We start from the raw sequence: 14079 nt of genomic DNA on the forward strand, positions 1-14079 counted from the left end.
AGTAAACATAAAGATGAAAGGAAAATACATTATAGATTTTCCAACTATATATATAATAGCACATTTTTAACCCCAAACAGAAATTGTTCAAAATATTTTTGGAATTTCTGATTTGCTAACAACTAGCACAGCACAGAGCATATAATAACTTAACAATAATTTATAATAATATAGAGTACCTGCTCTGTATGGACCACTATAATAGGTATGCTTTAAGGGCCAGAAAGACGGTATAAAACATGGTTTCTGTTCTCTAGGGTCTTATAACCAATCAGGGAGGGATGTCTGAGTCAAGTGAAACAGTTTGTGAATTAAGCTGGTATTTCACTAACTGCTAAAATGAAGGACTGTCTTGATATTATATACTAGAGATGATCAGCCTGCTTGAAATTTAACTTTGACAAGATCACCCTGCTGAAGGAAAATCCAATACTATATTTTTCTGATGGCTCAGTTTATCACTGTTGTTTATTGTTGAGTCACTAAGTCGTGTCCGACTCTTTGCAACCCCACAGACTATAGCACTCCGGGCTTCCCTGCCCTTCCCTGTCTCCCAGAGTTTGCTCAAACCCACGTCCATCAAGTCAGTGATGCCACCCAGCCATCTCATCCTCTGTCGTCCCCTTCTCCTGCCCTCAACTCTTCCCAGCATGAGGGTCTTTTCAAATGAATCAGCTCTTTGCATCAGGTGGCCACAGTATTGGCACTTCAGCTTCAGTCCTTCCAATGAATATTCAAGATTGATTTCCTATAGGATTGACTGGTTTGAGCTCCTTGCTGTCCACGGGACTCTCGAGAGTCTTCTCCAGCACCACAGTTTGAAAGCATCAGTTCTTCAGCACTCAGCCTTCTTTATGGTCCAGCTCTCACATCCGTACATGACTACTGGAAAATCCATAGCTTTGACTATATGGACCTTTGTCAGCCAGGTCTCTGCTTTTTAATATGCTGTCTAGGTTTGCCATAACTTTATTGTGTATTATGGAAAAGTGAATCCATTCTACAAAGTGTGATGCTAGGCTTTAAAGATACAATGTAAGATGCCTTTTCAGAATGTTGAACACAGCTTTGTTGGTTTGCTCACTTTCCATAGAGAAGTTGTGATGGCACAGGCGCCATGTACTTCATAGGATGCGGTTATAACGCTTTTCCTGTTGGATCCGAGTATGCTGACTTTCCGCACATGGATGACAAACAGAAAGACAGAGAAATAAGGAAATTCAGATACATCGTACATGCTGAACAGAATGCCTTAACATTTAGGTATGAAATCCGTTTGCCTGTATTTTGTATAAAATGTAGCAAGGGTTAGTTGAAATTAGCTTTCATTTTGCTGTAATTTATTGCCTTTTTAAAAATTCCAAGAAATATTCTTTTCAGAAGTATACCTCTGGTTGTACTTGGTTTTTGCTACATGACAGAGGCCATTGTCAGGGATCCTCCAGGCCTTCAGAGCAAATCTTTTTTCCTTTCTTCCTTCTCTCTCCAGGATAAAACTGCTTCAAGTGTGTCCTTAGGGTCTTGCATATTTCTGCATTATAAGATCACCTTTGTTTTCTAAATTCTGAGCATATATTTATGAATATATAGATTTTATTATGAACCAAATTGCTTTAACATAGTTTTTGTTAGAGCTTATCGCTGGCATTACCTCCTTCTAATGTTAATTTAGATAATTTCCACAAATATTCCTCAGCATATACCTTTTAGTGGGTGCTCTTGGGAGATTCAAATCTGTATGAGTCATGGTTTCTGTCCTGAGGAGTTTATAGTCCAGTGTGGGATATAAGACTGTACTCAACCTAACATGGTCAGTTGTGTGGGAAGGGCCAACACAAAGTGGGTGGAAATTCAGGGGCTGCAATAAATGGAGAGGGAGTGTGAGGGAAAACCTTTATGGAGAAACTGGCATTTGAGCTGAGCTTTAAAGCTTTGGTAGGATTGTGGCAATTGAAGATGCTTACTTGAAGGGAAACCATTCTTGCCTGAGGCATAGCAGTGGGCTAGAAGACAGAAAATGCTTGAGTGTTTAGCAACATAGATGTTCCAGTTAGGCTGGACCGCGGGCCAGCGTGGGACTGACAAGGGAGACTTGGAGTTTAGTCTTCCTTTGGAAGTAGTGGACAAATGGAAAGACACTGACAGAGCTACAGTAATGATTACTTAGGTTGCAGGTGTACGGTTTGAACAGGCTAGATGCATACAATTCTGCTTCCCTGGTCCAGGGGAAGAGAATGAGACTCTAAACTGAGGACATGGGTGCGGAAGGCTGGTTGGGGAGCATACAAATGAGAGCTTTGTAAACCACAGAACCCGGAAGTACAACTCGTCTATCCTAGGTCCTAAACTACCCCGGCGTGCAAAATTTCACTACACAGGTTTTTTTCCCTTGAACTCTTCATTACAGATTTACTTGCTTCATTTTGTCAAATCCAAGTGTTTGTTAAATTACCCTACGTGAGGTAAAAGCAGTAAGGGAACTATAACTCAAAACAGAACTCTAACATTAATCCATTTAGTAAGCATTTATTAAATATCTCTCAGGCACCAGATGAGAGATAGACCTTCGGGCTACCACGATGACTTAATGTCTCATCACATGTGGCACATTCTCAGGGAAGGCGTTAGTTCTGGCCCATAATTCTGGCTTTATAAAGAGTTTCCTACTTAGAAAGCATTATTCCCTCTGTTTTCATTTCCTTTGTTGTCTAAATACTGAAAATCTTGGCATTGACTAATTCAGCAAGAATAAGGCTTGATCATTATTGTGTATAATGTTGTAAATCTTTCCAAAACGGCTCAATTTTAATGTTCAAAGATTTTTCTAAAACATAACTTACCCTTTTAGAAACTACCTTCCTAATTTTTTCATATGTATATATATTTTTGTAGGTGTCAAGAAATAAAGCCAGAAGAAAGAAGTATGATTTTTGTGACCAAGTGCCCTTGTGATGAATGTGTACCTTTAATTAAAGGTGCAGGCATAAAACAAATCTATGCAGGGGATGTAGATGTTGGAAAAAAGAAGGCAGACATCTCTTACATGAGATTTGGGGAAGTTGAAGGTGTCAGCAAATTTACAGTAAGTAGATACACATTTTTTTCAAATATACTTTGTATTATGTTGATAGCTGTTGTTTAGTCGCTAAGTCATATCCGACTGTTTTGTGACCCCATGGGCTGTAGCCCACCAGGCTCCTCTGTCCATGGGATTTTCTAGGCAAGAATACTGGAGTAGGTTGTCATTTCCTCCTCCAGGGAATCTTCTCGACCAAGGGATCGAACCCGTGTCTCCTGCATTGGCAGGCAAATTCTTTACCACTGAGCCACCTGGGAAGCCCATGTTGTTAAGTTACTCTGCTGCATATTTTAAATTAGTGATTCTTGCCCTTTTAAAGAGTTTCAACAAAATATTATCATTGAGTTTATTTTTATGTGCAAGCACTTGCCTAGTCACAGATGTTCAGCTTGGGATCTGCCTTATGAATATATATCTCTAAAGAGAGAATTTTACCTTGACCTTGTGCTGTACTGTGCCAGGCTCTTCTGTCCATGGGGATTCTCCAGGCAAGAATACTAGAGTGGGTTGCCATGCCCTCCTCCAGGAGATCTTCCCAATCCAGGGATCCAACCCAAGTCTCACATTGCAGGTGGATTCTTTACCAGCTGAGCTACCAGGGAAGAACTTGACCTTACAGACCTTGAATTAGTTGGTTCTATAGTGCCATCTGGTGGCTAACAAAAGAAAGTACCTGACCCACCTCTTCCTGCAGCCTTTTTTTAAAATTCAGTAGTTCAGTTCAGTCGCTCAGTTGTGTCTGACTCTCTGCGACGCTGTGGACTGCAGCACGCCAGGCCTCCCTATCCATCACCAACTCCCAGAGTTTACTCAAACTCATGTCCATTGAGCCGGTGATGCCATCCAACCATCCCATCCTCTGTCGTCCGTCCCCTTGTCCCACCTTCAGTCTTTCCCAGCATCAAGGTCTTTTCAAATGAGTCAGTTCTTCGCATCAGGTAGCCAAAGTATTGGAGTTTCAGCTTTAGTATCAGTCCTTCCAATGAATATTCAGGACTGATTTCCTTTAGGATGGACTGGTTGGATCTCCTTGCACTCCAAGGGACTCTCAAGAGTCTTCTCCAACACCACAGTTCAAAAGCATCAATTCTTTGGCATTCAGCTTTCTTTATAGTCCAACTCTCACATCTGTACATGACTACTGGAAAAACCATAGCCTTGTCTAGATGGACCTTTGTTGGCAAAGTAATGTCTCTGCTTTTTAATATGCTGTCTAGGTTGATCATAACTTTTCTTCCAAGGAGTAAGTGTCTTTTAGTTTCATGGCTGTAGTCACCATCTACAGTGATTTTGGAGCCCCCCAAAATAAAGTCTGCCACTGTTTCCACTGTTTCCCCATCTACTTGCCATGAAGTGATGGGGCCAGATGCCATGATCTTAGTTTTCTGAATGTTGAGCTTTAAGCCAACTTAAATTCAGTAGTAGATAGTAGTAGATAGAGGTGAACATAGTTTAAGATTACACAAAAGAAGGGGGCACATACACACGTGCGTGCGCACACACATACACATGCATTTCTCATGAGAAAAATCAGGAAAAAATTAGAAGCGATTTGAGCGACTTCACTTTCACTTTTCACTTTCACGCATTGGAGAAGGAAATGGCAACCCACTCCAGTGTTCTTGCCTGGAGAATCCCAGGGACGGGGGAGCCTGGTAGGCTGCCGTCTATGGGGTCTCACAGAGTCGGACACGACTGAAGTGACTTAGCCTAGCCTAGTATTTGATATTTCCAAAGAACTGCTGAGGTGGTAATTGTTTTGTGGAAAACTCAGAACTTTAATTCCTCATGGTTATTTTTAACTACTCTGGTTCCTAAAAACCTTTCTCTTTTTAGAAATAATCTCAAGCATGCAGAAAAGTTACAAAAATACTACGAAGAATTTTTTTCCAGAAATACTTGAGAGTTAAGTTGTTGCCATGATGCCAAGTCACTCTTAAATACTTTCTTGTGTATTTCCTGAAATAGTAGATTATCCTACATAACCACAATACAACCACAGAACTCAGGAAATTTTCATTGATATGTTGCTACCATTTAATCCACAGAATTCAGTCAGGGTCTACCAGTTGTCCCAATAAAGTTCTTTATAGCAAAAGGATCCTGTCCAGAATCATGTGTTACTTTTTAATGATAATTCTGGCACTTAATATAACTTTTATATGCTATAGTTTGCAGTAAGTACAAAAGATATAATAGTACTGTTTATAGATTTCAACTTGACTTTTCTGTTTGTGTCCAGAGTGCCTGGAATATATAAAGCACCTAAAAAATACTCACTAAACCATATATATAAGATTCTCTAAGAATATTGATCCTTTATCCAGCAGTCATATCATTCAGGGTCGTCCAGAGTTGTTATTAGGGCTTGGGTGGTGTGACACACTAACTTTTCTTGCTGTTTTAAGCTGTTTTGATATTTGAAAGCACAATGCTGAAATGCTACTTATTAAAACCTTCTTAAACATATACATAAAATGTTTGTGTCCTTTTATAGTGGCAACTGAATCCATCAAGACCTGGTGTTCTTGAGCAAAATGAGCCTGAAAGCAGAGAGAGTAAGTATCTACAAGTCCTTTATTGAGGTTGACTTTGTTGCTAAGAAAAGAAAAATAGTGACTTATAATGATCAGGTGTTGGAAATTGCTGTGGTTGGAGGTGGAGCATATTCTTTTTGCAGATTAGATTTTTGCCATTCAGTTTGTGCACAAACACGTGTGTATCGACTATATGCTAGATGTCATGGGAAGTGCTGATGAATGAGTAGTCCTATGGACTCTGCAGTTTAATACAAATAATCATGCACAAATTGAATTTATAAATTAAATTTATATGAGACTATAGGCAACAGTGCTCTTCTATACCAAAACAAAAGCCTTTTGGGCAGTTAGAAAGAAAAAATACATCTAATTAATACAGATGGAACCAGGGCCAAATTATGAGGCTATGTACATTCTTGTTAGAGTAAAGCCACATTAGCTCAGATTGGCCAGAGAATGGAAATATCCTGGTTATTTTAATAATCTAATTAAGAGTCATCACAGTTACCATAAATGAATTACTAGTCTTCAGAGTTTTACTGTTTATATATTAACACATATTTTTAATGCAATATAGTCTTTAGGAGACCTTGCAATTCTTCATGCATATTATTTTGAATATTAATTATTACTGTACAATATTATTTTAAAATATTAGTTATCTTTCTGTTTGGATTCAAGGTAAGTAGAAATTCAATAAGTAAAATTTTCTTGATAATAACAATGATTTGATCACTCTGAAAAATCAGTAAATATAAGTCTTTATGAAAATAATGTCTATGTGAATATCCTGATTTTCTGTGTTCTAACTTAGCTTTATTTTATTCAAGTAGTGAAATTTTAATTTGCAGTCAGGAAAAAAAGTACATATCCACTCCATCTTTCTTTTTAAAAATTTATCAGGGGGAAAAAAGTGGTTAAAGATAAAAGGAAATGAAAAAATACGGATCTGATTAAAGAATATGTATTCAATAATAGTGTTCGAGGGGGGTGAGTTAATAATTCCCTGTTGTTAGGGAGAAGACACAAAAAAGCATTAAACGTAAAAAATGAATTCATTTATCTGTGTTAAAATAAAGAACATCTGTTTGTCAAAAGATAGCATTAAAAGAGTACAAAGGCAAGCCACGAAAGAGGAGATTTTTGGCACTTACAATCAAGAGTCTTGTAGCCAGGATTCCCTGTCCCTAGATCACTAAGGAAGGGGAGACGTGCTGTCGGGGGGTGTCCTGAGATGAGGAGGGGTCGTGGTGGTGAGGGGGTGAGAGGAGAGCTTTCATTTTGCTGGGAGTGCTTTATTTCTTGACCTGGGTGATGGTTAAATGTGTTTGCTTTATGACTGTCCACTGAACTGCAGGTTTGTGTTCTGTATGTATTTTTTAACAAATACATATTTGTTAAAAAAATTTGTTAATATATAATGTATTTTTGTGTGTATTTTTATATCAGTAAATAATATCCTTATCTGTTTTTCAATTTTATAAGAGCTTGATTGAGGTATAATCTATATACCATAAATTTACCCTTTTAAAGTACTGAATTGGGTGGGTTTTGGTAGATTCAGAGTTGTGTAACCATCACCACTGCCTAATTTCAGAATTTTCCATCAGCTCAAAAAGACTCCTCTTACCCGTTTATTAGTCATCCCTGTTTCCTCCTACCTCCAGCCCCAGGCTACCACGAATCTACTTTGGTTATTTGGATTCATATATTCTGGCCATTGATTTTAGATCGTTCCTCTTTTCTCATATATACATTCACTGCTGTATATTTCTCTCTAGCATTTCTTCCACTGAATGCTACAAATTTTGATAAGTCGTGTTTTATTTAGTTCAAAATTTCAAAATATTTAAAAATTTATCTTGAGTTTTTTTTTTTTTTTTTACTCATTTGTTATTTAGCAATGTATTATTTAACTTCCACATATATTTTGGGATTTTCCAGTTATGTTTCTACTAGTCATTTAATTATATTGTGGTCCGAGAGCAGACACTGTATGCTTTCTATTCTTTTGAATTTATTAGGGTGTGTTTTATGGCCTGGCATGTGGTCTCTTGGTGAACACTCCATGTGAGTTAAGCATAATGTGGATTCTACTGTTGGCTGAGGTAGTCCATGGTTGTCAGTTATATACAGTTGATTAGTGGTTGAGTTCATTTGAGAATGGGTACGGGATAGTTTCAGGTATTTCACAACAGAAGAAACACAGACATCTAATAAGCACATGAAAAAGTGCTTAAGCTCATTAGCAGTCATGGAAATGCAAATTAAAATCACCGCAACGTTTACACCCCTACTGCTGTGCCTACTAGAGTTGCGGAATTCAAGTTGAGGACACCGAGTGCTCGTGAGGAGGTGGATCCTTAGAAACTTGTATATTGCTGGTTGGACTGAAAATGCATACAGCCACCTTGGGAAAGCAGTTTAATGTCATCTTTGTAAAACTGAAGATGTGTCTATTCCATGACCCAGCAATCTGACCTCTAAGCATATGCCCTAGGAAAATTCTTACATGTTTCGTAGAAAAGACAGAGATAGATAATTCATTGCAACATTGTTCTTAAAAGCAAAAACTGGAACTAGCACAAAAATTTATCTCTGGAAATTAAAATATTACAGTGGAATATTATAAAGCAGTGAAAGTAAAATGAACTACAGCTACATTCTTAAACATGGGTGGATCTTAGAAATATAATGCTGAATGAAAAAATCAAGTTTCAGAAGACTAAATACATTATAAGGCAACTTCTATGTAAAGTTCAACAGGAAGGCAGTGTATTGGTTAGTACATGTGGCAAAATTATTTTTAAGAAGCAATGGAATGATCAACGATTCAGCGCAGTGGTTACCTCTGAATAAGGGGGATAGAGGGATGGGATTAGACTGGGGGGCACCCAAGAGGTAGTAACATTCTAGTTTTGGGGTTGGGTAGTAGGTTCTTGAGCAAACTCTGGGAAAGAGTGGAGGACAGAGGAGCATGGGGTGAAAGAGTTGGACACGGCTTAGCGACTGAACACCAACAAAGTAGGTTCTTGAGTGTTAATTTATTATTAGGCTTTAGGACTCCCATCTGTATCACACACAGTCTTCCTTTTTTTAATGTTTCCAATATTACATAATAAGAGAGAAAGCTTTCCAGATCTATTCTCCCTGCACCCTGATGCAGGTGTCCTTAAGACTAGGAAGAGCGAGGTGAGCACAGAGGCTTGGAGGGCAGGCAGATCCCTGGAAAGACAGAAAGCAGCAGGATAAAAGGAGACTCTCAGAGGTGGTGGGTATACTTACCATCCTAAGGGTGGTGGTGGTTTCTCAGATGTGTGCTTGTGTTGAAACCCATCACATTGTGCACTTCACACGCACACAGTGTGGTCCCAGGAAAGCCAGGGAAATCAGGTCATGGGGCGAGGTGGAAGCCAGGCCCGTCTCCCACATGACCAAGGTGATGAGTCCACTTGCCTTCCGGCGGGGGGTGTATCCGCTCACACCTCACTGCCCCACAGACGACTCCCTTCTCTCCTTGGACAACAGACGGGTCATTTTGTCTCCTCCAGCCTAACAGTAATAACTTTGCCTCCCAAAAAGTTTTGTGAATTGTTGTCTATACACTGTCGATGAATCCAGTTTGTAAAAGGTCAGGTACATTGTGTCAGCTGTGAGTGACTTATCTAGAATCTGTTCTTTAACAGTTGAGTATTTTAAAGATAAAATCAGTATGCCCTTTTTTATTTTTATTTTTTAAATATTCCTCTTTAGCTTAAGCATTGTTTTGATCTTACAGCTTCTGACTTTAACAAATGCTCGTTTCTTTGAAGTGACATTTTCCTGACGCTAAGTTATTCTTGACCATCAGATGGCGTGCTGGGATCCGTAGCCCTGGATGAAGAACCACACCAGAACAAGAAGCTGCGTCTTGCAAACCACTAAGAAGTCGTGTCTGAACAAGGAGTGAAGGCCTCGAGAATTTTTATTGCACTTTTAAAATCCAGCCTTGTTAACTCATAAAATAAGAATGGATTTTGTAAATAGTTGAAAAAAATTTTTAAAGGAAGCTAATTTATTATTAGCATACGAATGATACTAAGGAGAATATTTTTATTTAGATTTATTTGTATGTTTTCCAGAGTATAGTGATGTGTTCTTTTCTTACACTGAAGCAGGTGTCAATCATTTCAAGAGACCATTCAGTCGGCTACAGGGATTGATTTCTCCTGGTCTTAGCTTTAGGGGATCCAGTCACAGGGGCTGGTTCATTGGATGTCACATCTCAGCAGAGAAGTACACACCTTTTCAGAAATATTAATCCCTTTGGATTATGAAGGTGATAATTAGTAATCTACTCCAGGGAAATAAACAGCAACCTGACCATTTTTAAGTCAATGTGTGATTCACCAAAAGGCCCCATTTATACCCAAAGCTTTCTGGTAATCAGAATTTACTTGATTAGCCTGGAGTCATAAAAATGAATTTGGTGGACCTGCTCTCCATTATAAAAGTGTGTTCCTAACAAGGTTATTCTTTTTTTTTTTCAGTCTTTCAGTGTGTAAAAATCATGATCACTTGTTGGACTGATTCAGGGCAGCAATAGGAAGATAGCATTATTCTCGGACAATATTATTCTCTGATCTCACTGACTCTTGAAACCACTAACAAGAGAAGAAATATTTTAGTCTGGAATTCATTCATAAATGCTGCCCATTATCCCCTCCATATAATTAGCAGAGAGCGTTTCAGGGCTCTGAATGGAAGGCCTTATAAAAACATTTGCAAACCTTAAGAATACTGAAAGCCTTGACAGTGAACATGATGGTCAATTCAGTTATTTTCCAGATGGTTCTTCATGAGTCCTCTCATTTTTTATTTGTTGAGGAAACTTTCAGAAAATTAGCCCAAAGATGAAGGCACAGGCTTTGTACTTTCCTGGAGATAGGGAGGGAGCCACTTGGCCAGTGGCCCGCAGGCAGCCCTGGGGTGTGACGGGCTCTGTGTGGGGAGTCAGCTTCACCTGGGCTGTCGCCCACTTTCTCCCCGGGGCCTCTCGTATCCTCACAGGGCCTCCTACCAGTCTCAGGAGAGTGCACAGGCCACCCTGCACGTGGGCCGGTGCCCCTGTTTGGACAGCAGCTCGCTTAGCCTCTGTTGTGTGTGTAAATTTTTTTTTTAACTGCTGAATCTAGTGCCTGCAACAGTGTCTGGCATGTGACAGGCATTCAATAAATATTTGTTGACTGAATGACTGCTGGACACTGTCTAGACCCTGGAGATGAGACGTGTAAGAAATGCTCCCTGACCTCAAGAAACTTGCAGTCTAGTGACAGATGTAAGCGTAAAGTCACGTATTAATAATAGTGCTTCTCAGAGTGGGGTCCCTGGACCAACAGCGTTAGCCTCATCTGGGGACTTGTTAGAAGTGCACATTGTTAAGCCCTAACCCAGACCTGTTGAATCAAACTCCGGGGCTGCGGCCAGCATTCCCTGAAGGTGACTGACGACCTTCAAGGTTGAGAACTGCCCTGTGGATGTAACTGAAGGAACAGTGGTGGAAGGAACACATAGGAGGACAGGCAGACACTCGGGTGAGTCACGGAAGCAGGGCCTGTAGGAGTGGAGGCCCTGAAGGGGCTGCAGGGAGTGGGCCGGCAAACAGTGGGGGTGAGATGAACATCTGAGAAAGTAATGAAGATGGGTGGTCACCACGGGAAGTAGGAAAGGGAAGCGATTGGGAACTCATGCAGAGATTGCTAACCTGCACCAGGAGCCCCCTGGGGCAGCAACAGTGCAGCCTAAAATCTAGTCACCCACAGTCAACAGGGGTCACCCCTCAGGCTGAGAAATCGGAACTTGCCCTTAAAAATACATCACCATTAATTTCAAAGATTGGGAAGACGTAGTAAATGTATAATTTGAAAAAGAGCTCTACATTTGTTTACTGCCAAGGACAGCAGCTTTGCCGACTGGAGGTGGGGTGAGCGCAGGCCTGGCTCGGCGCTCGGCTGTTAGGTGGGGTATGTGAGGATTTACCTGTATCTAATCACTGCCAGCGCTTTTTCTTTTATTCGGCTTTTCCATGGGTTTCTCTTCCTCAGTTACTTAATGAGTTTGAGAATATACCTTCTCATAAATCTTCCTCGGTTTATGCACGAACAGTTGAGCTTTCAGATCTACCACAGCAGTCTGCTTTTAACCCACTTTAGAGCTATGTTTTGAAGTTCTGGTATTGCCAAGAGTGGCCGCTTAGCATTGAGCTGCGGCTGTTACTACTGCTTATTAAGTCAAGGAACAGTTTAGAACCTCCATTTCATGTGTTATATTAAGGGGTTTTTCTGTGATCATTTAAAATTATTACATATTTTTTACATATAAGAAAAGTGAAAAGCCCTAATAATCAGTACCAGTTGAAAACAAGGCCTGTTTAAATGGAATACCCTTTAGAAATGCGTCCATAAAATGTGTTTACCCTATTCAACTACTGCACTTAAACAGACTCAGATTTCAAAGGAACTTAGATCTCATCTATTTAGATGAGAACTCTGCAGAACTGGAAGCACAAGCGTCCAGAAGGTGAATGATTTCTTAAAGTCTAGCTCAGGATGTCACAAGGGCCTAAAATCATATCAGCTTTGGTTTTTTTCTCTCTTTACATTTTCAGTTTTGTTTTTAATGTCCGTGCTTATTTGCCCTGTACCTGTTGACGTATTAGCTGATTTTAACATGTATGTGACAGTAATAAAAGACTTCTATCGTTGTAAATTAAGTCATTTTTTAAGTAAAATTACACCTACAAATTTAAAATGAGCAAAACAGATCTATGAACCTTTCTTTGAAACAGTAAGACCCACTCTGTCTTCTGTATCACCCCTCCCTAGAGGCCACCAGGCTCAAGGATTTTAGCTGATTGACTTTGTATTTGTCTCCAAATCACATGTTTCTTAATAGTGTTTCAGTTTTAGGTATTTTCTTTTGAATTTCCATCATGGAAGGGCTTTCTTTCACCTCCCTCTCCTCAGCACACACTTCCCATCTCTCCATCCTCCTAATATTCTTTCAATTTGGTTGCATCAGTGTTCATTGTTTGGTATTATGACTCTAAGTGCTACGCACAGCTTTATCACGTTATGTACTGTGATGACTTTCTGTATAAAATGTATTTTCGTGCATTTCAAGTTTGTTTTTTCTGTGTGGGGCTGCAGGGACCTTGATTTTGTATATTTTATTGCTAACCTGTAACCAAACCCTTCTCCCAGCTGTGTAACCTTCTCTCCCTACTCAAGCACACTGGGTGTCCTAAAAAGCTTTTCTTGTTGAAGAAGTGCCTCCCAGAGCCTCTGACCGCCTCCCACCTGGCTGATCAGTCACTGGAGCTTCCGCACTGCTGTCTTCCCGGGTTCTCCCTCCGCAGCGCTCCTGGGGTGGGGGAGGGCAGGGACGGAGGCATCCTCCACCTTCTTGAACTGGAACCCCCAGAATCCAGATTTTTCTCAGTTGGGCGGGCATATCTTTCAGAAGGTCCCTGAGAAAAGGTACATGATGGTGAGATGACTGTCAGAACAGACGTTGCTGGGGAACAGTTTCAATGCTGTGAGTATCTGTGAATGTCTTTATTCTGCCCTCAATTTAGATAGTTTGTTGGGTGTAGAATTCTAGATTGGGAATAAGCACCACCCCCGCCCGGCCCCGCACCCCACCTCACAATTCTGAAGGCCTTGTTTCATGATCCTGGTTACACTACTGGAATGAGTTTCAAGGTTTGGGCTGTCAATCAGACTCACGAGATTCAACGAGGGCTGCTGGGCAACGTCTTTCAGTACAGTATAGAGCAGAGCACAGCCTCGTGCAACGCAGCGCGTTCCCGGGCAGAGCCTCTGACTGTCCTCACTGAGTCCTCTGTTCTGTCTGTCTTGAGCTTATGTTTAAAACAGAGAAAGCCAAAACTTCACTCTCATGTTTTGATTTCGGGGGCATAAACAGAGGTAATATGTTTGTTCACTTCTCTGCTTTCATATTTTCTGTAATGTTTTGGCCTTAAGCATGAAATTCCTGCAGTCATTTAAAAAAAGTAATGTATTTAGTATAAATGGGCTCAGTTGCTTGAGTCGTGTCTGACTCTTTGCGACCCTATGGACTGTAGCCTGCCAGGCTCCTCTGTCCATGGGATTCTTGAGGTTCCTCTCTCCATGGGAGTGGGTTGCCACGCCCTTGTCCAGTGGAACTTCCCAACCCAGGGATCGAACCCATGTCTCCTGCATTGCAGGCAGATTCTTTATCGCTGAACCACCGGGGAAGCCCATTTAGTACAAATAGGCACCACCCTAGTATTATGTATCTTTCCCCTGGGGATAAGCCCCAAAGATATTGTGTCAGAGGAGTATGTGTTCTTCTGCTGAGGGCTATTTTTTAGATGATGAAGGTGAGGAAGGCATACCTCAGAAATACAGATTTTCTAAAACACAATCTTTGGGGATA

At 40.4% G+C, this 14079-nt stretch overlaps 1 protein-coding gene and 1 long non-coding RNA gene across 3 annotated transcripts in view; one reads left to right on the forward strand and one right to left on the reverse strand.

Moving 5' to 3' along the window:
* The window catches only part of CDADC1 (cytidine and dCMP deaminase domain containing 1), a 30785-nt gene extending 18419 nt beyond the window's left edge, over positions 1 to 12366 (forward strand). For both annotated transcript variants that reach the window (XM_027557268.1, XM_027557269.1), the window contains 4 exons: positions 1094 to 1263; positions 2893 to 3082; positions 5577 to 5637; positions 9470 to 12366. In XM_027557268.1, coding sequence (XP_027413069.1) covers positions 1094 to 1263; positions 2893 to 3082; positions 5577 to 5637; positions 9470 to 9543 — 495 coding nt within the window. In that variant the 3' untranslated portion in view covers positions 9544 to 12366. The remainder of the gene's footprint in view (positions 1 to 1093; positions 1264 to 2892; positions 3083 to 5576; positions 5638 to 9469) is intronic.
* LOC113902239 lies at positions 10314 to 13760 on the reverse strand. Its single transcript, XR_003513718.1, has 2 exons — positions 13386 to 13760; positions 10314 to 13126 (listed from the first exon to the last, which is right to left on the reverse strand). It is a non-coding gene; the product is annotated as an uncharacterized LOC113902239 (long non-coding RNA).
* Positions 13761 to 14079: the final 319 nt, after the last annotated feature.

The sequence above is a fragment of the Bos indicus x Bos taurus genome, chromosome 12 (assembly GCF_003369695.1).
Source record: "Bos indicus x Bos taurus breed Angus x Brahman F1 hybrid chromosome 12, Bos_hybrid_MaternalHap_v2.0, whole genome shotgun sequence".
Taxonomy (NCBI): domain Eukaryota; kingdom Metazoa; phylum Chordata; class Mammalia; order Artiodactyla; family Bovidae; genus Bos; species Bos indicus x Bos taurus.